Raw genomic sequence first — 16,136 nt, 5'->3', positions numbered from 1 at the left:
TTGCTTCTGAAATAAAAACTAGCCTAAACCAAACTGCTTTAAAACGCAAAAAAAAAACAAACGAATGTGTGCATGGACACATAGGATAACATTAAATGTGTTCAGGGGCAGTTGAAAAAAATGCCCAAATGCCTCTGAACTCGAGTTTACCAGCGTCTCGTGTGCATGGGGCCTTAGATATGCCCAGCCCCTCCCTCCTCCACACAAAGGGGGTGGCACAATGGAGGGGGCAGTGCCCGTGTGCCCTTAATGGACAGGCGGTTTTCCATAGCCCCAGTCCCTCAGACTTCTAATTAGAAATTGTGCCTTTTTGCTGCATTTTTTGGAATTGCACCACAGATGCGGCATGCAGGACTTTTTGTGCACTTTCAGGACATGCAGCAAAAATGTACAACCTAATAGAAGTCTATGGGACTGGAGGGTAACATGCCAGAACACCAGCACTGCAGCTTGCCAGTGTGAACCCACATCATAACATCTAGGAGGGCAAGAAACTGTCACAGGCTGCTGTAATATAACACTTAATATGCAGAGAGGGGGAGAGAGAGCAGGAAGGGAGGGAGGAGAAGATTACTTGTTGTCACTTACTTGGATGGGACATAATGGACAGTCCCTAGGAGGGGCTCACTTGTTTTTTTTTTCTAAGGCTGTGGATGCCGAGCTGACTGCTCTGCTTTAACCACTTACCCCCCGGACCATATTGCTGCCCAAAGACCAGAGTGCTTTTTGCGATTCGGGACTGCGTCGCTTTAACAGACAATTGCGCGGTCGTGCGACGTGGCTCCCAAACAAAATTGGCGTCCTTTTTTCCCCACAAATAGAGCTTTCTTTTGGTGGTATTTGATCACCTCTGCGTTTTTTATTTTTTGCGCTATAAACAAAAATAGAACGACAATTTTGAAAAAAATGAATATTTTTTACTTTTTGCTGTAATAAATATCCCCCAAAAATATATAAAAAAACATTTTTTTTCCTCAGTTTAGGCCGATACGTATTCTTCTACATATTTTTCGTAAAAAAAATCGCAATAAGCGTTTATTGATTGGTTTGCGCAAAAGTTATAGCGTTTACAAAATAGGGGGTATTTTTATGGCATTTTTATTAATATTTTTTTTTACTAGTAATGGCGGCGATCAGCGATTTTTTTTCGGTATTGCGACATTATGGCAGACACTTCGGACATTTTTGACACATTTTTGGGACCATTGGCATTTTTATAGCGATCAGTGCTATAAAAATGCATTGGATTACTATAAAAATGCCACTGGCAGTGAAGGGGTTAACACTAGGGGGCGGGGAAGGGGTTAAGTATGCCTGGGTGTGTTCTAACTGAGGGGGGGTGGCCTCACTAGGGGAAATCACTGATCCTCGGTTCATACATTGTATGAACCGAAGATCAGCATTTCCCCTGCTGACAGGAACGAGAGCTGTGTGTTTACACACACAGCTCCCGTTCCCCGCTCTGTACCGAGCGATCGCGTGTGCCCGGCGGCGATCGCGCCCACACGCACGGGAGTCGGGGGCGCGCGCGCGCGCCCCTAGTGGCGGCTAATAGACAGGACGTCATATTACGTGCTCTGGCCTAGGAGAGCCACCTTGTGGACGTATTTCGGCGGTGCGCGGTCGGCAAGTGGTTAACTTTCCCGCCCACAAATCTTCTTCACAGACAACACAGGGCTGCCAGGAGTGTGGGCGGGGAAAGAAAGAGCAGCTCCACCCAGCTCTAGATGTTATGATGTGGGTTCACACTGGCAAGCTGCAGTGCTGGTGTTCTGGCATGTTACCCTCCAGTCCCATAGACTTCTATTAGGTTGTACATTTTTACTGCATGTCCTGAAAGTGCACAAAAAGTCCTGCATGCCGCATCTGTGGTGCAATTCCAAAAAATGCAGCAAAAAGGCACAATTTCTAATTAGAAGTCTGAGGGACTGGGGCTATGGAAAACCGCCACAGTGGCGGCCTGTCCATTAAGGGCACACGGGCACTGCCCCCTCCATTATGCCACCCCCATATGTAAAATGGATAGATTCATGCCTGACCGGCCACTAAGATGGGGTAAGTGTCGGTCAGACAGCGAGTGGGTGGAGGGTGTGTCACAGTGGCTGCATTTGATGGGACAAAGTGGATGCATTTGATGGGGCACAGTGGCTGCATTTGATGGGACACAGTGGCTGCATTTGATGGGGCACAGTGACTGCATTTGATGGGCACAGTGGCTTCTCTCTCAGACTGATAGACACTTTGTAAATCCCATCCTCGTCGCCACTGTTATATCCTCTGTGTTGTGAGGGAGACAAGACTCTGGGCTGGAACAATGGATGTTTATTCAGTACAGCCTGTACACTGCAACATGCATCTCAGGACATTACATATCTCTCTGCTTCCTACATGTGGTCTCTCTAAGATGGCTACTATGCCCCTTGACCCTTGTCATCACTGCTGGGTGGAGCCAGCCTTAAAGTGCCAGTACATGTGAAACCCTTCAGGTATAACACCTTCCATCCATCCCTAAAAAAAAACAAAAAACAAAAAAAAAAAAAACACAACAAAACAATAACAGGCACAAAACATTAACTGCTAACTGTCCAATAACAGTCCTCCAAACACAGGAGAATTATGGGACTTCAAGCTTCCAGGAACCGTTGCGGGGTTAATATGTCATCGGATCACTTCCGTCGGCCCCGTCGAAAGTCTCGTAACCGCTCTTGCAACTGAAACCGGTCAGGAGGGCGACAGTGTCGCTGAGGCCGGGCATCCAGCGATTCGGGACCGGAGGAAACAGGGCTGGCCGGAATGGGTACCGGCAGGGTCAAGAAGGGATCCCCCAGCTCAGAGGGTAAACAGACCTCCGGACCAGAGCTGGAGGGCTCTGTTGGAGATGAGTTCAAAAGTTCAGAGTCCCCACAATCATCAGTGTCTGTGCATCCTGATTCGCTGGGAGCAGATCCTTGAGACACTGGTGGTTCAGCCGGCATCAGGGATTCGGGCAGTTGAGAACGAGGACGCAGTTGGTCCGCATGACGTCTGCAAATGGAACCATCTTCCAGGCGGACCTTGTACATCTTGGGTCCCAAGGTCTCTGCAATGACAGCAGGAAGCCAACGGGTGTTGGAAGCCCCATAAGATCGGGCCCATACCTTTTGTTGGGCTGTGAATCGGGGGAGCTCATTGTGTTGGACCATCTTGTCTTGGGACTGTAGTACATGTTCCTGGACTGTTTGAGGGCGGAGCATATCCAAAACAGTCCATGGCTGCCGCCCCAGAAGGAGTTCTGCTGGAGTTTTCCCAGTGGTTGCATGTGGTGTGTTTCTGTAAGCAGAAAGGAAGGAGTCCAGCTGCTGGGGTGACAGGGACTGTTGTTTACTTGCAGCCACTGTAGCTTTGAAATAGCGTTTAAAAGTCTGCACAAACCGCTCTGCTTGACCATTTGTAGCCGGGTGGTAAGGTGCGGTCAACTTGTGCTTGATGTTGTGGGCAGTCAAGAAACGCTGAAACTCCTGACTGGTGAATTGTGCACCGTTGTCTGTGACGATTTCTCTGGGGTATCCAAACGTAGCAGCGAGATGTAACAGTATGGAAACCGTTGCCTTAGTCGTTGGCTGAGTAACAGGAATTACCTCAGGCCACTTTGAATGGGCGTCCACTATGATCAAGAAGGTGTGTCCTCTGATCGGGCCTGCAAAGTCCAAGTGTAGGCGAAACCAAGGAACCGTGGGCCAAGTCCAGGGCTGGACGCACCCTCGAGGAGGGTCTCTTGCCGTTTGTGCACATCCAGCACAAGCATTCACATATGTTGTGATATCTGAGTCTAGGTTTGGCCACCACACATAGCCTCTGGCCTTTTGTTTCATACGTGTGCTCCCGGGATGACCAGTATGTAGCAAGTCCAGAATGTGTCTCCGGAGGGTCTGTGGAATGATCACTCGGTCTCCCCATAAAACACAGTTGCCAGCCACAGTTAATTCCATACGCCTACGGAAATAAGGTTCATACTCCTGTGTGACAGTTGCAGGCCAACCGGAACGTACCCAGGAGAGTATTGTTTTCAGAAAGGTATCCTTGTTTGTATGGGCTGCTATCTCCCCAGAAGACAAGAAGGACAGGCTGGTGTAACGACAACTCTTGACCGGTGGAGAAGAGTCCATGGACCTCCCTGTCAGTCGGGACATAGCGTCCGCATTAGCATTGGCATCATGACCACGATACTGAATTTTGTAGCTGTATGCCCCCAAGAATAGGGCATAGCGTTGGAGGCGGGCCGCAGTAGTCTGGGAGATGCCTTTGTCAGGGCTAAAGATCTGAAGGAGTGGTTTATGGTCCGTCAGTATGGTGAATTCCCTACCATACAGGTAAAGATGAAACTTCTTAATTGCCCATATCAGCGCAAGAGCCTCTTTGTCAATGTGTGAGTAATTGCTTTCTGCTTTTGTCAAAGACCTGGAGGCAAATGCCACTGGTTTTTCTGACCCATCTGGTAAGATGTGAGATAGTACCGCCCCCAGACCATAGGGTGAGGCATCACAAGCCAAGGTGAGAGGCTTCTGTAGGTCATAGTGCACGAGCATGCGTGACGCCAACAGCTTCCGCTTAGAAACTTCAAAAGCACGTTGGCATGCAGCCGACCAGTCCCATCTGGAGTGTTTCTCCAAAAGCTTGTTCAACGGAAACAAGGTGTGTGCCAGATCTGGCAGGAATTTGTGGTAATAGTTCAGCAAGCCAAGGTATGATCGCAGCTGCTGGACGTTGGTTGGGGCTGGAGCTTTGACTAAAGCATCAACCTTGGCTTCCGTGGTGTGTATACCTTCTGCATCCACAAGGTGGCCACAAAACTCCAATTTAGGCACCATGAATTGGCATTTTGCTAAGTTCACTTTCAGGCCCTGTTCTTGGAGTCTCGCCAACACAAGCTCCACATTCTGCTTGTGTTCCTGGTCGGTCCGTCCTGTAATGAGCATGTCATCTAGCAGGCACTGAGTGAAAGGAATGTCCGCCAAAATCTCATCCATTTTTCGTTGCCAAATGGCTGGGGCAGAGGCTACCCCAAACACCATCCGATTATATTGATACAGTCCCTTGTGGGTGTTGATGGTCAGAAACTTGCGGGAAGAAGGATGGACCTCAAATTGTAAATATGCTTGTTTGAGATCAAGCTTGGTGAACTTTTGACCTCCTGCAAGAGAGGCAAAAATGTCATCTACTCTGGGTAGGGGATACTGGTCTATTTCCAGTTGAGAGTTCAGTGCCATGCGGAAATCGCCACAAATGCGCAAGTCCCCATTCGATTTCTTTACCGGTACAACTGGTGATGCCCACTCACTGTGCTCTACCTTTGAGATGACACCTTGTTCCTCCAGCCGACTTAGTTCTGCTTCCACTCCTGCTCGGAGTGCGAAAGGTACTGTCCGAGCTTTGAAGAACTTAGGCTGAGCGTTGGGTTTCAGCTTGAGTCTCACACAGTCATGCTTTATTTTTCCCAACTGGTCATCAAAAATCTTTGGGAACCGCTGCTTCAGGGACACCACCCATCCCTCATTATCTCCTAATGGAATGGTAACGGTGTTACAGGGACTTATGGCGATGTCTGGCATACCAAAGTGAGCAATCCAGTCTCTCCCAAAGAGAGGGGGTCCCCCATTTTCTAGGATATATAATGGCAGTCTCTTTGTCTGACCCTTGTACAATACCTTTACTTTTGCGTAACCCAGTGGGTGGAGTATCTGTTTTGAGTATGTCTGCAGTTTGATTGGTGTTGGGCGGACAGTTTTTCGGGTCTGAAGTTGTCTCCATTGTTTCTGGGTGATAACTGAAACTGCTGCTCCTGTGTCTACATCCATCCTGAGTTTCTTTCCCTCAACGGTTACATCTACAGTCATTGCGGAGGGTGCTGAATGCATATGATGTATGTCCAACCTGTGGAGCATTTCCTCATCCTCTGACTCAGATGATGATGTATATCTTCCCACCATATATGTCTTAGTCTTGGGGTTCAGAGGTTGTTTATCTCGCACCTTCTTGCTACGGCAAACTCGTTTCAGATGGCCGGTCCTACCGCAATTATGACAGGTCTGATCCTTAAACCGGCAGACTTTGTGGTCATGGTCTGTATTGCCACAACGGTAGCAAGCTGACTCCCGGCTTGGTGGGGGTCTGTATTTCCAGTTTGCAGCAGTTGGCTTGACTGCTGTTCTGAAAACTTCCTGCTTCACCTCTTCCCTTCTGCTCTGGGGGTTCAATTCCTCTGTATCTTTCACTGCCATTTCCATCACTGAAGCTATCTCAATTGCCTTTGTAAGGGTAAGGTCTTTCTCTGTTAACAGTCTCTTTTGTGTTGACTCACAATTCAGTCCCATGACAAACTTATCTCTCAGTGCAGTAGGTAGGTAGTCCCCAAAAGAACAGGTCGAGGCTAGTCTGCGAAGGGCGAGCACATAAACTTTAATCTCTTCACCTGTCTGCTGCTGCCTTTGATAGAAGCGAAATCTTTCTGCAATCTCTAATGGTTTAGGCTGGAAGTGATCCTCTAGCAGTGTCAGCAGCTCTGCCAATGTCTTAGCTGCTGGTTTTTGAGGGGAAAGCAGATCCCTCAGAGTGTCATATGTTTTGGCCCCAACCACTGTCAGAAACACTGCTACTTGCCTGTTGTCTGGGATGGCATTTGCACTGAAATACTGTTCCAGCCTCTCAACCCAGGAAGTCCAGGATGTCTGTTCTCCATCAAACTCACTTAATGTCCCGATTAATGACATTTTCCTGCTGGGATCTGTGATTGCTTTTATCCAGGTGACAATCCACAATGTCTTTGTCTCTCTCTCAGACTGATAGACACTTTGTAAATCCCATCCTCGTCGCCACTGTTATATCCTCTGTGTTGTGAGGGAGACAAGACTCTGGGCTGGAACAATGGATGTTTATTCAGTACAGCCTGTACACTGCAACATGCATCTCAGGACATTACATATCTCTCTGCTTCCTACATGTGGTCTCTCTAAGATGGCTACTATGCCCCTTGACCCTTGTCATCACTGCTGGGTGGAGCCAGCCTTAAAGTGCCAGTACATGTGAAACCCTTCAGGTATAACACATTTGATGGGGCACAGTGGCTGCATTTGATGGGGCACAGTGGCTGCATTTGATGGGACAAAGTGGCTGCATTTGATGGGACAAAGTGACTGCATTTGATGGGGCACAGTGGCTGCATTTGATGGGGCACAGTGGCTGCATTTTATGGGGCACAGTGGCTGCATTTGATGGGGCACAGTGGCTGCATTTGATGGGGCACAGTGGCTGCATATAATGGGGCACAGTGGCTGCATTTGATGGGGCACAGTGGCTGCATTTGATGGGGCACAGTGGCTGCATTTGATGGGGCAGAGTGGCTGCATTTGATGGGGCACAGTGGCTGCATTTGATGGGCACAGTGGCTGCATTTTATGGGGCACAGTGGCTGCATTTTATGGGGCACAGTGGCTGCATTTGATGGGGCACAGTGGCTGCATTTGATGGGGCACAGTGGCTGCATTTGATGGGGCACATTGGCTGCATTTGATGGGGCACAGTGGCTGCATTTGATGAGGCACAGTGGCTGCATTTGATGAGGCACAGTGGCTGCATTTGATGGCACAGTGGCTGCATTTGATGGGACAAAGTGGCTGCATATAATGGGGCACAGTGGCTGCATATAATGGGGCACAGTGGCTGCATTTGATGTTTTTGTTCAGTTTGATTGCTTCCCCCCAAAAAAATGTTGAGCACCAGTGTGAGCCAAAAGGCTTACACTCACAGATACTCCACTGAAAAGTTATCAATTCTCAGGTCACTTTTCAGAGGCATTTGACAGACAGTAAGGAGGTGATGCCTAATTTCCTCCCTGCCTGTTTTAACCTCAGCCAGTCCCTCCAGATATTTCACTTTGTACTCCACCTTATTTCCATTACTCTCTATAGGTATTAGATGTTCTCTCACCTTATTATTTGCACATCTAATACATAATGAGAGTTCTGGAAATAAGGTGGAGTTCAAAGTGAATTTCTAAACCTAAGTTGAGAACCCCTTTCAGAAGATTTGAGGATATTATTAAACTCAGTGGTCCAGATTCAGGTAGATTTGCTCCTAATTTGCGCGGGCACAGGGCAGCGATTTTGCCCTGCGCCCGCGCAAATTAGCGCCGCTGCCCTCGATTCACGGAGAAGTAGCTCCGTGACTTGCGAGGGCGTAAGCGAGCGCAATTTAAAGGATCCCGCCGGGGGCGGGAATCATTTAAATTAGGCGCGCTCCCGCGCCGAGCGGAGAGCGCATGCTCCATCGGGAAACTTTTCCGACGTGCATTGCGGCAAATGACGTCGCAAGGGACGTCATTTGCCTCTAAGTGAACGTGAATGGCGTCCAGCGCCATTCACGTATCACTTAGGCAAACGCCGTGAAATTCAAATTTCGCGGCGCGGGAGCGCGGCTATACTTTAGCACAGGCTGCCCCTGCTATTAGAAAGGGCAGCCTTGGGCCTGGTACACACGATAGGATTGATCCGCGGATACGGTCCGGCGGACCGTATCCGCGGATAAATCCTCTGCGGATTTTAATCCGATGGAGTGTACACACCATCGGATCGAAATCTGCGCCGAATTCTCATCGCGGTGACGTGTCACGCCGTCGCCGCGATAATGACGCGGCGACGTGCGCGACGCTGTCATATAAGAATATCCACGCATGCGTCGAATCATTACGACGCATGCGAGGGATGGGTCCGGACGGATCGATCCGGTGAGTCTGTACAGACCACCGGATCGATCCGCTGGTGCCGATTCCAGCGGATAGATTTGTAAGCATGTCTACAAATTTTTATCTGCTGGAATTCGGAAATATCCGCGGATAAATATCCGCTGGAACGTACACACCAGGGGATCTATCCGCTGAAACCGATCCGCTGAGATTTTTCAGCGGATGGATCCTCTCGTGTGTACGGGGGCCTTGCGCTAAAGTAGCCGTACGGAAACTCCGTACCTGGCTTGCGCTGGGGGCCCGCGCAAGAATGGGGCCTTATTTGAATGGGGTCGTGGTTGAATTCCTGCACCTATTGTTTGAGAAAAAAAGCTCTTCATGGTTACACGGGCGCAATTGCTTCTTGAATCTGGGCCAGAGACTGGTGGACTTACTTAGGCCATCATAAATAGATTGAAATTCTGCCAGTTCAGCAGAAATTTCAATCTATCAGTGTGCAGACTGGTTATACAGACTCCAATCTATCAACTGACTTCAGTACAACAATGGGAAATGTCCAACGATTTCTCTCTGTTCCAGCAATGTGGAGTGATTTCTCTCTCTGTGTCACAAATGTGGAGCAGTCTCTCTCTCTCTGTGCGGGCATCCCATCATTAACTCCCGCCGTGTGCCCCCCCCCCCCCCGGGCTGCTCAGTCTAAAATGCCCGGGCCTATTTTTTGTCCCAGTCTGGGCCTGGTTATAATTAATCGAAATCAGTCGATTAAAAAAAAAAAAAAAAGATTAATCGAACACGAAAATTGTAATCAGTAACAGCCCTAATTTTTTTTATATTTGTTTGTATGCCTTATGCTGAGCCAATACAGTCCGATTCTTCGGGGGTTAGGGTGGGTTTTTCGCACCTCATATTTTGTTCTTTAGTGTTACGGATGTGGCCATTGGAAGTCTACTTTTTTAACATGTTATTGCAAGTCCTAGCTGTAGTATGTATAGGACTTGAATGTAAGGAAATGGTCAACCTGCCCCCCACTAGAGCAAAATTACCTTCTACGAAAGATAGCACATTCCTGAAAGGAGATTAGTGGGCTGGCTTGTGCCCAGGGCTTTTTTTCAGGGGGATCTTGGGGGAACTCGGTTCCACCACCTCTGGCTCAGACCCTTTGGTGTCTGCTCACCACAATCACTTGTAAACACAGAAGTCTGGTTTCTGTGTTTACAAGTGACAGCTCTGCACTCTGTATGTAACCCCCCTGAACTCTACACTCTGTATGTAGTGCAATCCTGGTATTTAATGCCCCTTTAAGACCCTTCTACTGTTTGTGAAATTTGAATGGGGTCGTGGTTGAATTCCTGCACCTATTGTTTGAGAAAAAAAGCTCTTCTTGTCCATATAGTCAGTAACTAGTAACTAGACTTTGGAGGCTTGCTTTCTTAGATATTGTGAGACAATACGCAATTTTAGGAAGGGAATATGAAATATGCCATTTCCCCATCAGTCAACCGCTTCCTGTGCTAAGCATGTTTAGCCACTTGCCAACCGGCTCTGTAGCCAAACGTGGTTCAGTTCTGGAAGATGTCCTCCCAGAACCGTGCCCCCTGCTCGCCCGCTTCAGCGTGCACCTTGCACGCTCTGTGATCGATGTGTCCTTCGAACACAGCTAATCACAGATTGGGGGATGTAACGGAATGGCCCGTGGGACCCAGAGGCTCTTGAAGGATGTGGGGTACTCCTGTGTCAGCTTCACCAATGACTATTGTGTCTAGGCTCATCCTATGTCCACTAGGGGCATAGGATGACTGAGAAATTATATCTTGAATTACATGAGATGGGACAGTAATGATAATTCACCATGTATTGCAGGATATCTTGAAATATTACTGGTTGTTGATTCTGAACTCAACAGGTTAATTGAAAGATGTTATCACCTCCAGCTACCTGGCTGTAGTGTACGATAAAAGCTTGCTGTGATTGCATTCTATTGTCTATTGTGCTAATTGACACTGTATTGTGTGAAAGTCTATTGATGATAATATGTGATGTGAATTAGCACAGTCTAAAGGTCAGACTTCTGACTTATGTTTACTAAAGGAATGTGTATTGAATAGAAGGTGAAAAGAGCCGGAGTCATAACGTCTGCCTTGTCCGCTATAGTAGTTAACTCATGTAGATTCGGTGCCAGAAAGTCTGTCTAAGATGTGGATTGAGGGGGACTTGTTAGCACCCATTGTGTGATGTTGTGGGTAGAGAGTGTCATTGTCCCTTTAATTACTGCAGCATGCTTTCAACTGTATAAAAAGAGCCTTATGCCGTGTACTTTATGTGATGAAAAAAAACGACATTTTTAAAAACGTCACTTTAATTGACCGTGTGTGGGGGAAAACGTCGTTTTATGTCTTGTAAAAAACGACCAAAAAAAATTGAAGCATGCTTCAATTTTATGTGTCGTTTTTCAAAACGTAATTTTTTACTTCACAGAAATTGACCGTGTGTAGCAAAAAACGTCGTTTAAAAAGAAGTTTTTACACCCGCGCATGCCCAGAAGCTAGTTATGAAGCGAGCTTCAATCGAAAAAGTGGTGAGAACGTAACCTCGCTTTGCTAGAACATTGTGAGAAAAACAATGGTGTGTAGGCAACTTCGTCTTTGAAAATTGAAGTTTCAAAAATGTCGTTTTTTACTTCACAGAAAATGTCGTTTTTTTTTTCATCACATAAAGTGATGGTGTGTATGCGGCATTAGTTTACCATTAAAGTGCCATTCTGTTTGGAACCAGAGAACAGAAATGTGTGTCTCGTTCTTCTGGGGGAAATCCAATGGGTCCTGTCTGCTGGATTGTGGAGTGTCGGAAGCTGTCTTGGGTTGGTGGAATGGAATATCGTAACAGCGTTAACCCCTGACCGTTACAGGGGAAAAGAGCCAATCACAGCGGCTCTTTACCATGTGATCTAATCACAGCTGATAACAATGTAAACACACTTGCAGGTTATCAGCATTCCTTTCCTCATGCGGTCACAGTGTGAGATGAAGAAAAAGCCGGTAACCGGCTAGAGTGAACGGGAACATCTGAACTGAATCAGGGCACTGATCATTGGTGTCATCATCAGTGGAGCCCCAACTGTGCCCATCAGTGCTGCCTATCAGTGTCAATCAGTGCTGTCAATCTGTGCCTCCTATCAGTGCCCATCAGTGCCACCTATCAGCAGCGTTGCTCATCTTCCTTTAAAAAAGTAATTAGTTACAGTTACAAGTTACTTGTCCGAAAAAGTAATTGAGTTAGTGACTCAGTTACTTTATTGGCAAAGTAACTAGTTACTCGGCAAAGTAACTGAGATTTTTTTTTTTTATATTCTACAATGCAATTACGTTCTATAACATCTTTAATATCAAAGATGTTTATATTAACTGATTGAAGAATAAAAACACTATATACAGTGTTTTAGAACATTTCATACTGTGTACAATTATTAATATCATCATCACACTCCACCTGCCCAGGCAGCAATACTGTACAATATAGATTCAGTGTGCAGTGTGAGTGACACTTCTGCAGTGCACACTGAATCTATATTGTACAGTATTGCTGCCTGGGCAGGTGGAGTGTGATGATGATGATATTAATAATTGTACACAGTAGTGCATTTCCTGGGCATGTGGAGCGGTCCGGTGGAGTGTCACACTCCACCGGACCGCTCCACATGCCCAGGCGGGCCCAGCAAATGCAATACTGTGTATAATTAATTATCAACTCCACCTGCCCACAGTGCCCAACTGCCCACTGCCCAGGCATGTTATCCTTTGTGGGGACTGGGCAGAGCATGGACAAGCCCGCTAAGCTGCCTGATATCATGATCTGGCTCTGACTCTATCCCCATTCCCCACCTCCTGGGTCTGTGTGTCCCGTCCCGTGTACTGTGCGGGCGTACCTGTGTGCCTCTCCATCCCCGACTGTCATGTTGATGATCTCCTCGGCGGGCTCCAACGCCGCTGTGCCATCCGTTTTAGGCATCCGGGCGGTCCCACTCCCATCTCACTGTCAAGTATCGCCGGGCAGTCCGGGCAGACTCTGCCTCCTCCCGTGATGCTGCTTGTTGTGACTCACTGTCCGACCACCTGACCAGCTGATGCGGCCGCGTCGAGATGTCGCTCCGTACACTCCCAGCCACCTGATACTGTATCGGGTAGCTGGGAGTGTACGGAGTGACGTTTCGACGCGGCCGCGTCATCTGGTCAGGTGGTCGGACGGTGAGTCACTCACAACAGCGTCACGGGAGGAGGCAGAGTCTGCCCAGACTGCCCCCCCGCGCGCTCGAATTTCGGTAACGCCGCCCAGTAATGGGAATGGCGTTGCCGAGAGGGCAAAAGTAATCTGATAGATTACTCGTTACCCTCAGGAGGCTCATTGTTACCTAACAGCGTTTATTTAAACGCTGTTAGTTACAACACTGCCTATCGGTGCTAATCAAATGTCTCACTGTTAAACTAGCAGTGCTTTCAAATGATTTACTTGCTGATGTCCACAACTGAACTGTAGGCTAACCTACCTCCTCCCCATGTGGAATATATCTCTATGAACTGGTGATAGAATCTGATTTGAATCGTATCTAGTATCACAGCTCTGTCTGCGGCTATATCATCACCAATCCAGTCCCTTGATATCCCTCATCATGCTCCAGTTCTCTGACTGGTCCCTTTAGGTGTGTGTATGCAAGCTGTGTGCATGGCTGTGGTGGCCACCTGTCATTTTTAGACCAACGTCTAATTTTATTAGTGCTGTGGAGACACTGGCACCTCTGTGTAATTTAATGTGTTTTTTTTATGTGGATAATTTATCAATAAACTGCAGTCTTAATCCGTATTCCTCTCTGACTAATTCTTTCTGAAACCCTTTGGTTTCTCCCTCCCCTTTTTTTGATATGCAGTATTAATTTAGAGGAATTTAGATAGTAGTATTTAATTACATATCACTGACTACTATCAAATCGGATAACATGACCTGGTTAGTGTGACTTCTGCAGGTTTGCTTTCTGTCACCTACCTCTGTGACTGCATTGGATGAGTCATCAATGCCTATACTTCCTAGAATTATTTTATCAGTGCTGCCTATCGGTGCTCTTCAGTGCTGCCTATTAGTGCCTATCAGTGCCCTTCAGTGCCGCCTATTAGTGCCTATCAGTGCTCTTCAGTGCCGCCTATTATTGCCCATCAGTGCCCTTCAGTGCTTTCTTTTAGTGCCTATCAGTGCCGCATATTAGTGCAGCCTCATCAGTGCCACCTATCAGTGCTGCCCATCAGTGCCACTTCATCAATGCCCAGCAATGCTGCCTATTAGTGCCCATCAGTGCAGCCTCAACAGCGCACACCAGCCAATGGAGAAAAATTGCCTGTTTGACCAATTTTTATAACATACAGTAATCTATGAAAAACTTTTTTTTTAAATTTTAGAATTTTTTTGTTTGTTTAGCAAAAAAATAAAAAAAACTCAGAGTTGACTAAATACCACCAAAAAAAGCTCTATTTGTGTGAAAAAAATGATAACATTTTTAAATGGGTACAGTGTTGCATGACCTCGATCATCATTCAAAGTACGACAGTGCTGAAAGCCGAAAGTTGGCCTGGGCAGGAATGGGGTGAAAGTGCCCGGTAGGCAAGTGCTTCAGTTGGCAGGTATCAGGATGTCACAAATGTCTATTGGGACTTTTCTGCACAAGTCTTATGATGGCCTTTTTCACCTCTTGGTTCCTCAGACTGTAGATGAGAGGATTCAGCATTGGGGTCACCACCGTGTAGAAGACAGAAGCCACTTTGTCTTGCTTCTCAAGAGCACTGGAAGATGGATGAAGGTAAGTGAAGAAAACTGTAATGTAGAAGATGGACGCACACATAAGATGCGAGGAGCAGGTGCTGAATGCTTTCCTCCTGCCAGCCGAAGACTTTATCCGTAGAATGGAAGAAAAAATCAAGGCGTAGGAGACCAGGATGGTTGTCATTGAACTTAAGCTACAAAAACACACAAAGAAAAGGGTAACGATGTTGCATGCGTAGGTTTCGGAACAGGACAACCTGAGCAGTGGAGGGATGTCGCAGTAGAAGTGGTCTATAAGGTTGGATTCGCAGTATTCGAGACTGAATAGACTGCTGGTCTGTGCTGACGCCTGTATAAAGCCAACCGAAAAAGCAAGGGCGACAAGACTGAGACATTTCTTCTTAGTCATTACTGAGACGTAGTGAAGAGGGTGGCAGATAGCGACATATCGGTCGTACGCCATGTCCGAGAGCACAAAGACCTCGGTACTTGCTAGAGCAGCAAAAAAGAAGAACTGAAGGGCGCAACCAACGAATGATATTAGTTTCCTATCCGAAAGAAGGTCGGACAACATTTTTGGAGTAACAACTGAAGAGTAGAAGAGGTCCACCATAGAGAGATGGCTCAAGAAGTAGTACATCGGGGCATGGAGGCTTGGCGAGATATGAACCATTGCCATCATCCCAACGTTTCCACATACGGTAACCATGTAAACCAACAAAAAGAATACAAAAAGTAATGGGGCCACTTCTTTATCATTAGACAGACCAGAAAATTCAAACACAGTTATTTGAGTCTTGTTGATGATATTCAATGGTTTAAAATAAGTTTCACTTTTGTTTAGGATGTACATTTATTCTAAAGAAAAAAGGTGAAAGGTGTCTTTAGACCTTATTAAAGTTTAAAGCAGGTAAAGTAAAAAAAAGAAAAACATGCAATAATTACCGTATATACTCGAGTATAAGCCAAGTTTTCAGCACATTTTTTGTGCTAAAAATGCCCCCCTCGGCTTATACTCAAGTCACCTTTTTGCACCTGATCTCCTGGACTTTGGGGACCCTGTACCGGTTGTCCAGGGGACCTACGGCTGGGGAGCACCGATTTTTCAAAGCCGGGCACCCCTTCCATAGACTCCAATGTTAAACATCATTTCTCTGGTGACTGTGGGGATTCGGTCCTGGTCGGTCATACGTCCCCTGGACCCGGAACTTGGCACACATGTAGCCCCATTTCTCCTCTACAAGTGTGCAAAGTTTGTTGTCTACGGCAGTGGTCATCAACCCTGCCCTACAGGGCCCACTAACAGGCCAGGTTTGCAAGAAAATTGAAATACATCACAGGTGATATCATTTGCTGCTCAGTGATTGCAGTATTCTAGACTGCATCTCCCCATGGTAATACATAAAACCTGGCCTGTTAGTGGGCCCTGTAGGGCAGGGTTGATGACCTACGGGACCTACGGCTGGGAAGCACTGATTTTTCAAAGCTGGGCACCCCTTCAATAGACTCCCATGTTAAACGTCAGTCTAGTCATGGGCACAGTGAGGCATGGGCACAGTGAGGCATGGACACAGTGAGGCATGGGCACAGTGAGGCATGGACACAGTGAGGCATGGAC

The 16,136-nt window shown here is 47.1% G+C and overlaps 2 protein-coding genes across 2 annotated transcripts; both read right to left on the bottom strand.

Annotated features, from left to right (window-relative positions):
- Nucleotides 1-3,395: 3,395 nt before the first annotated feature.
- On the bottom strand, nucleotides 3,396-5,444 carry LOC120930784 (uncharacterized protein K02A2.6-like; the record flags this gene model as incomplete). Its single annotated transcript, XM_040341956.1, has 2 exons — nucleotides 3,396-3,887; nucleotides 4,206-5,444. Coding segments are annotated over 2 exons (1,731 nt in total), but the record flags the coding sequence as incomplete, so codon positions are not given.
- An 8,946-nt stretch (nucleotides 5,445-14,390) lies between these two features.
- On the bottom strand, nucleotides 14,391-15,371 carry LOC120930783 (olfactory receptor 1019-like). Its single transcript, XM_040341955.1, has one exon. It carries the CDS (start codon nucleotides 15,369-15,371, stop codon nucleotides 14,391-14,393), a length of 981 nt encoding a protein of 326 aa, XP_040197889.1.
- Nucleotides 15,372-16,136: the final 765 nt, after the last annotated feature.

The sequence above is a fragment of the Rana temporaria genome, chromosome 3, assembly GCF_905171775.1.
Source record: "Rana temporaria chromosome 3, aRanTem1.1, whole genome shotgun sequence".
In the NCBI taxonomy this organism is placed as follows: domain Eukaryota; kingdom Metazoa; phylum Chordata; class Amphibia; order Anura; family Ranidae; genus Rana; species Rana temporaria.
This window is presented reverse-complemented; position numbering and strand designations above follow the sequence as displayed.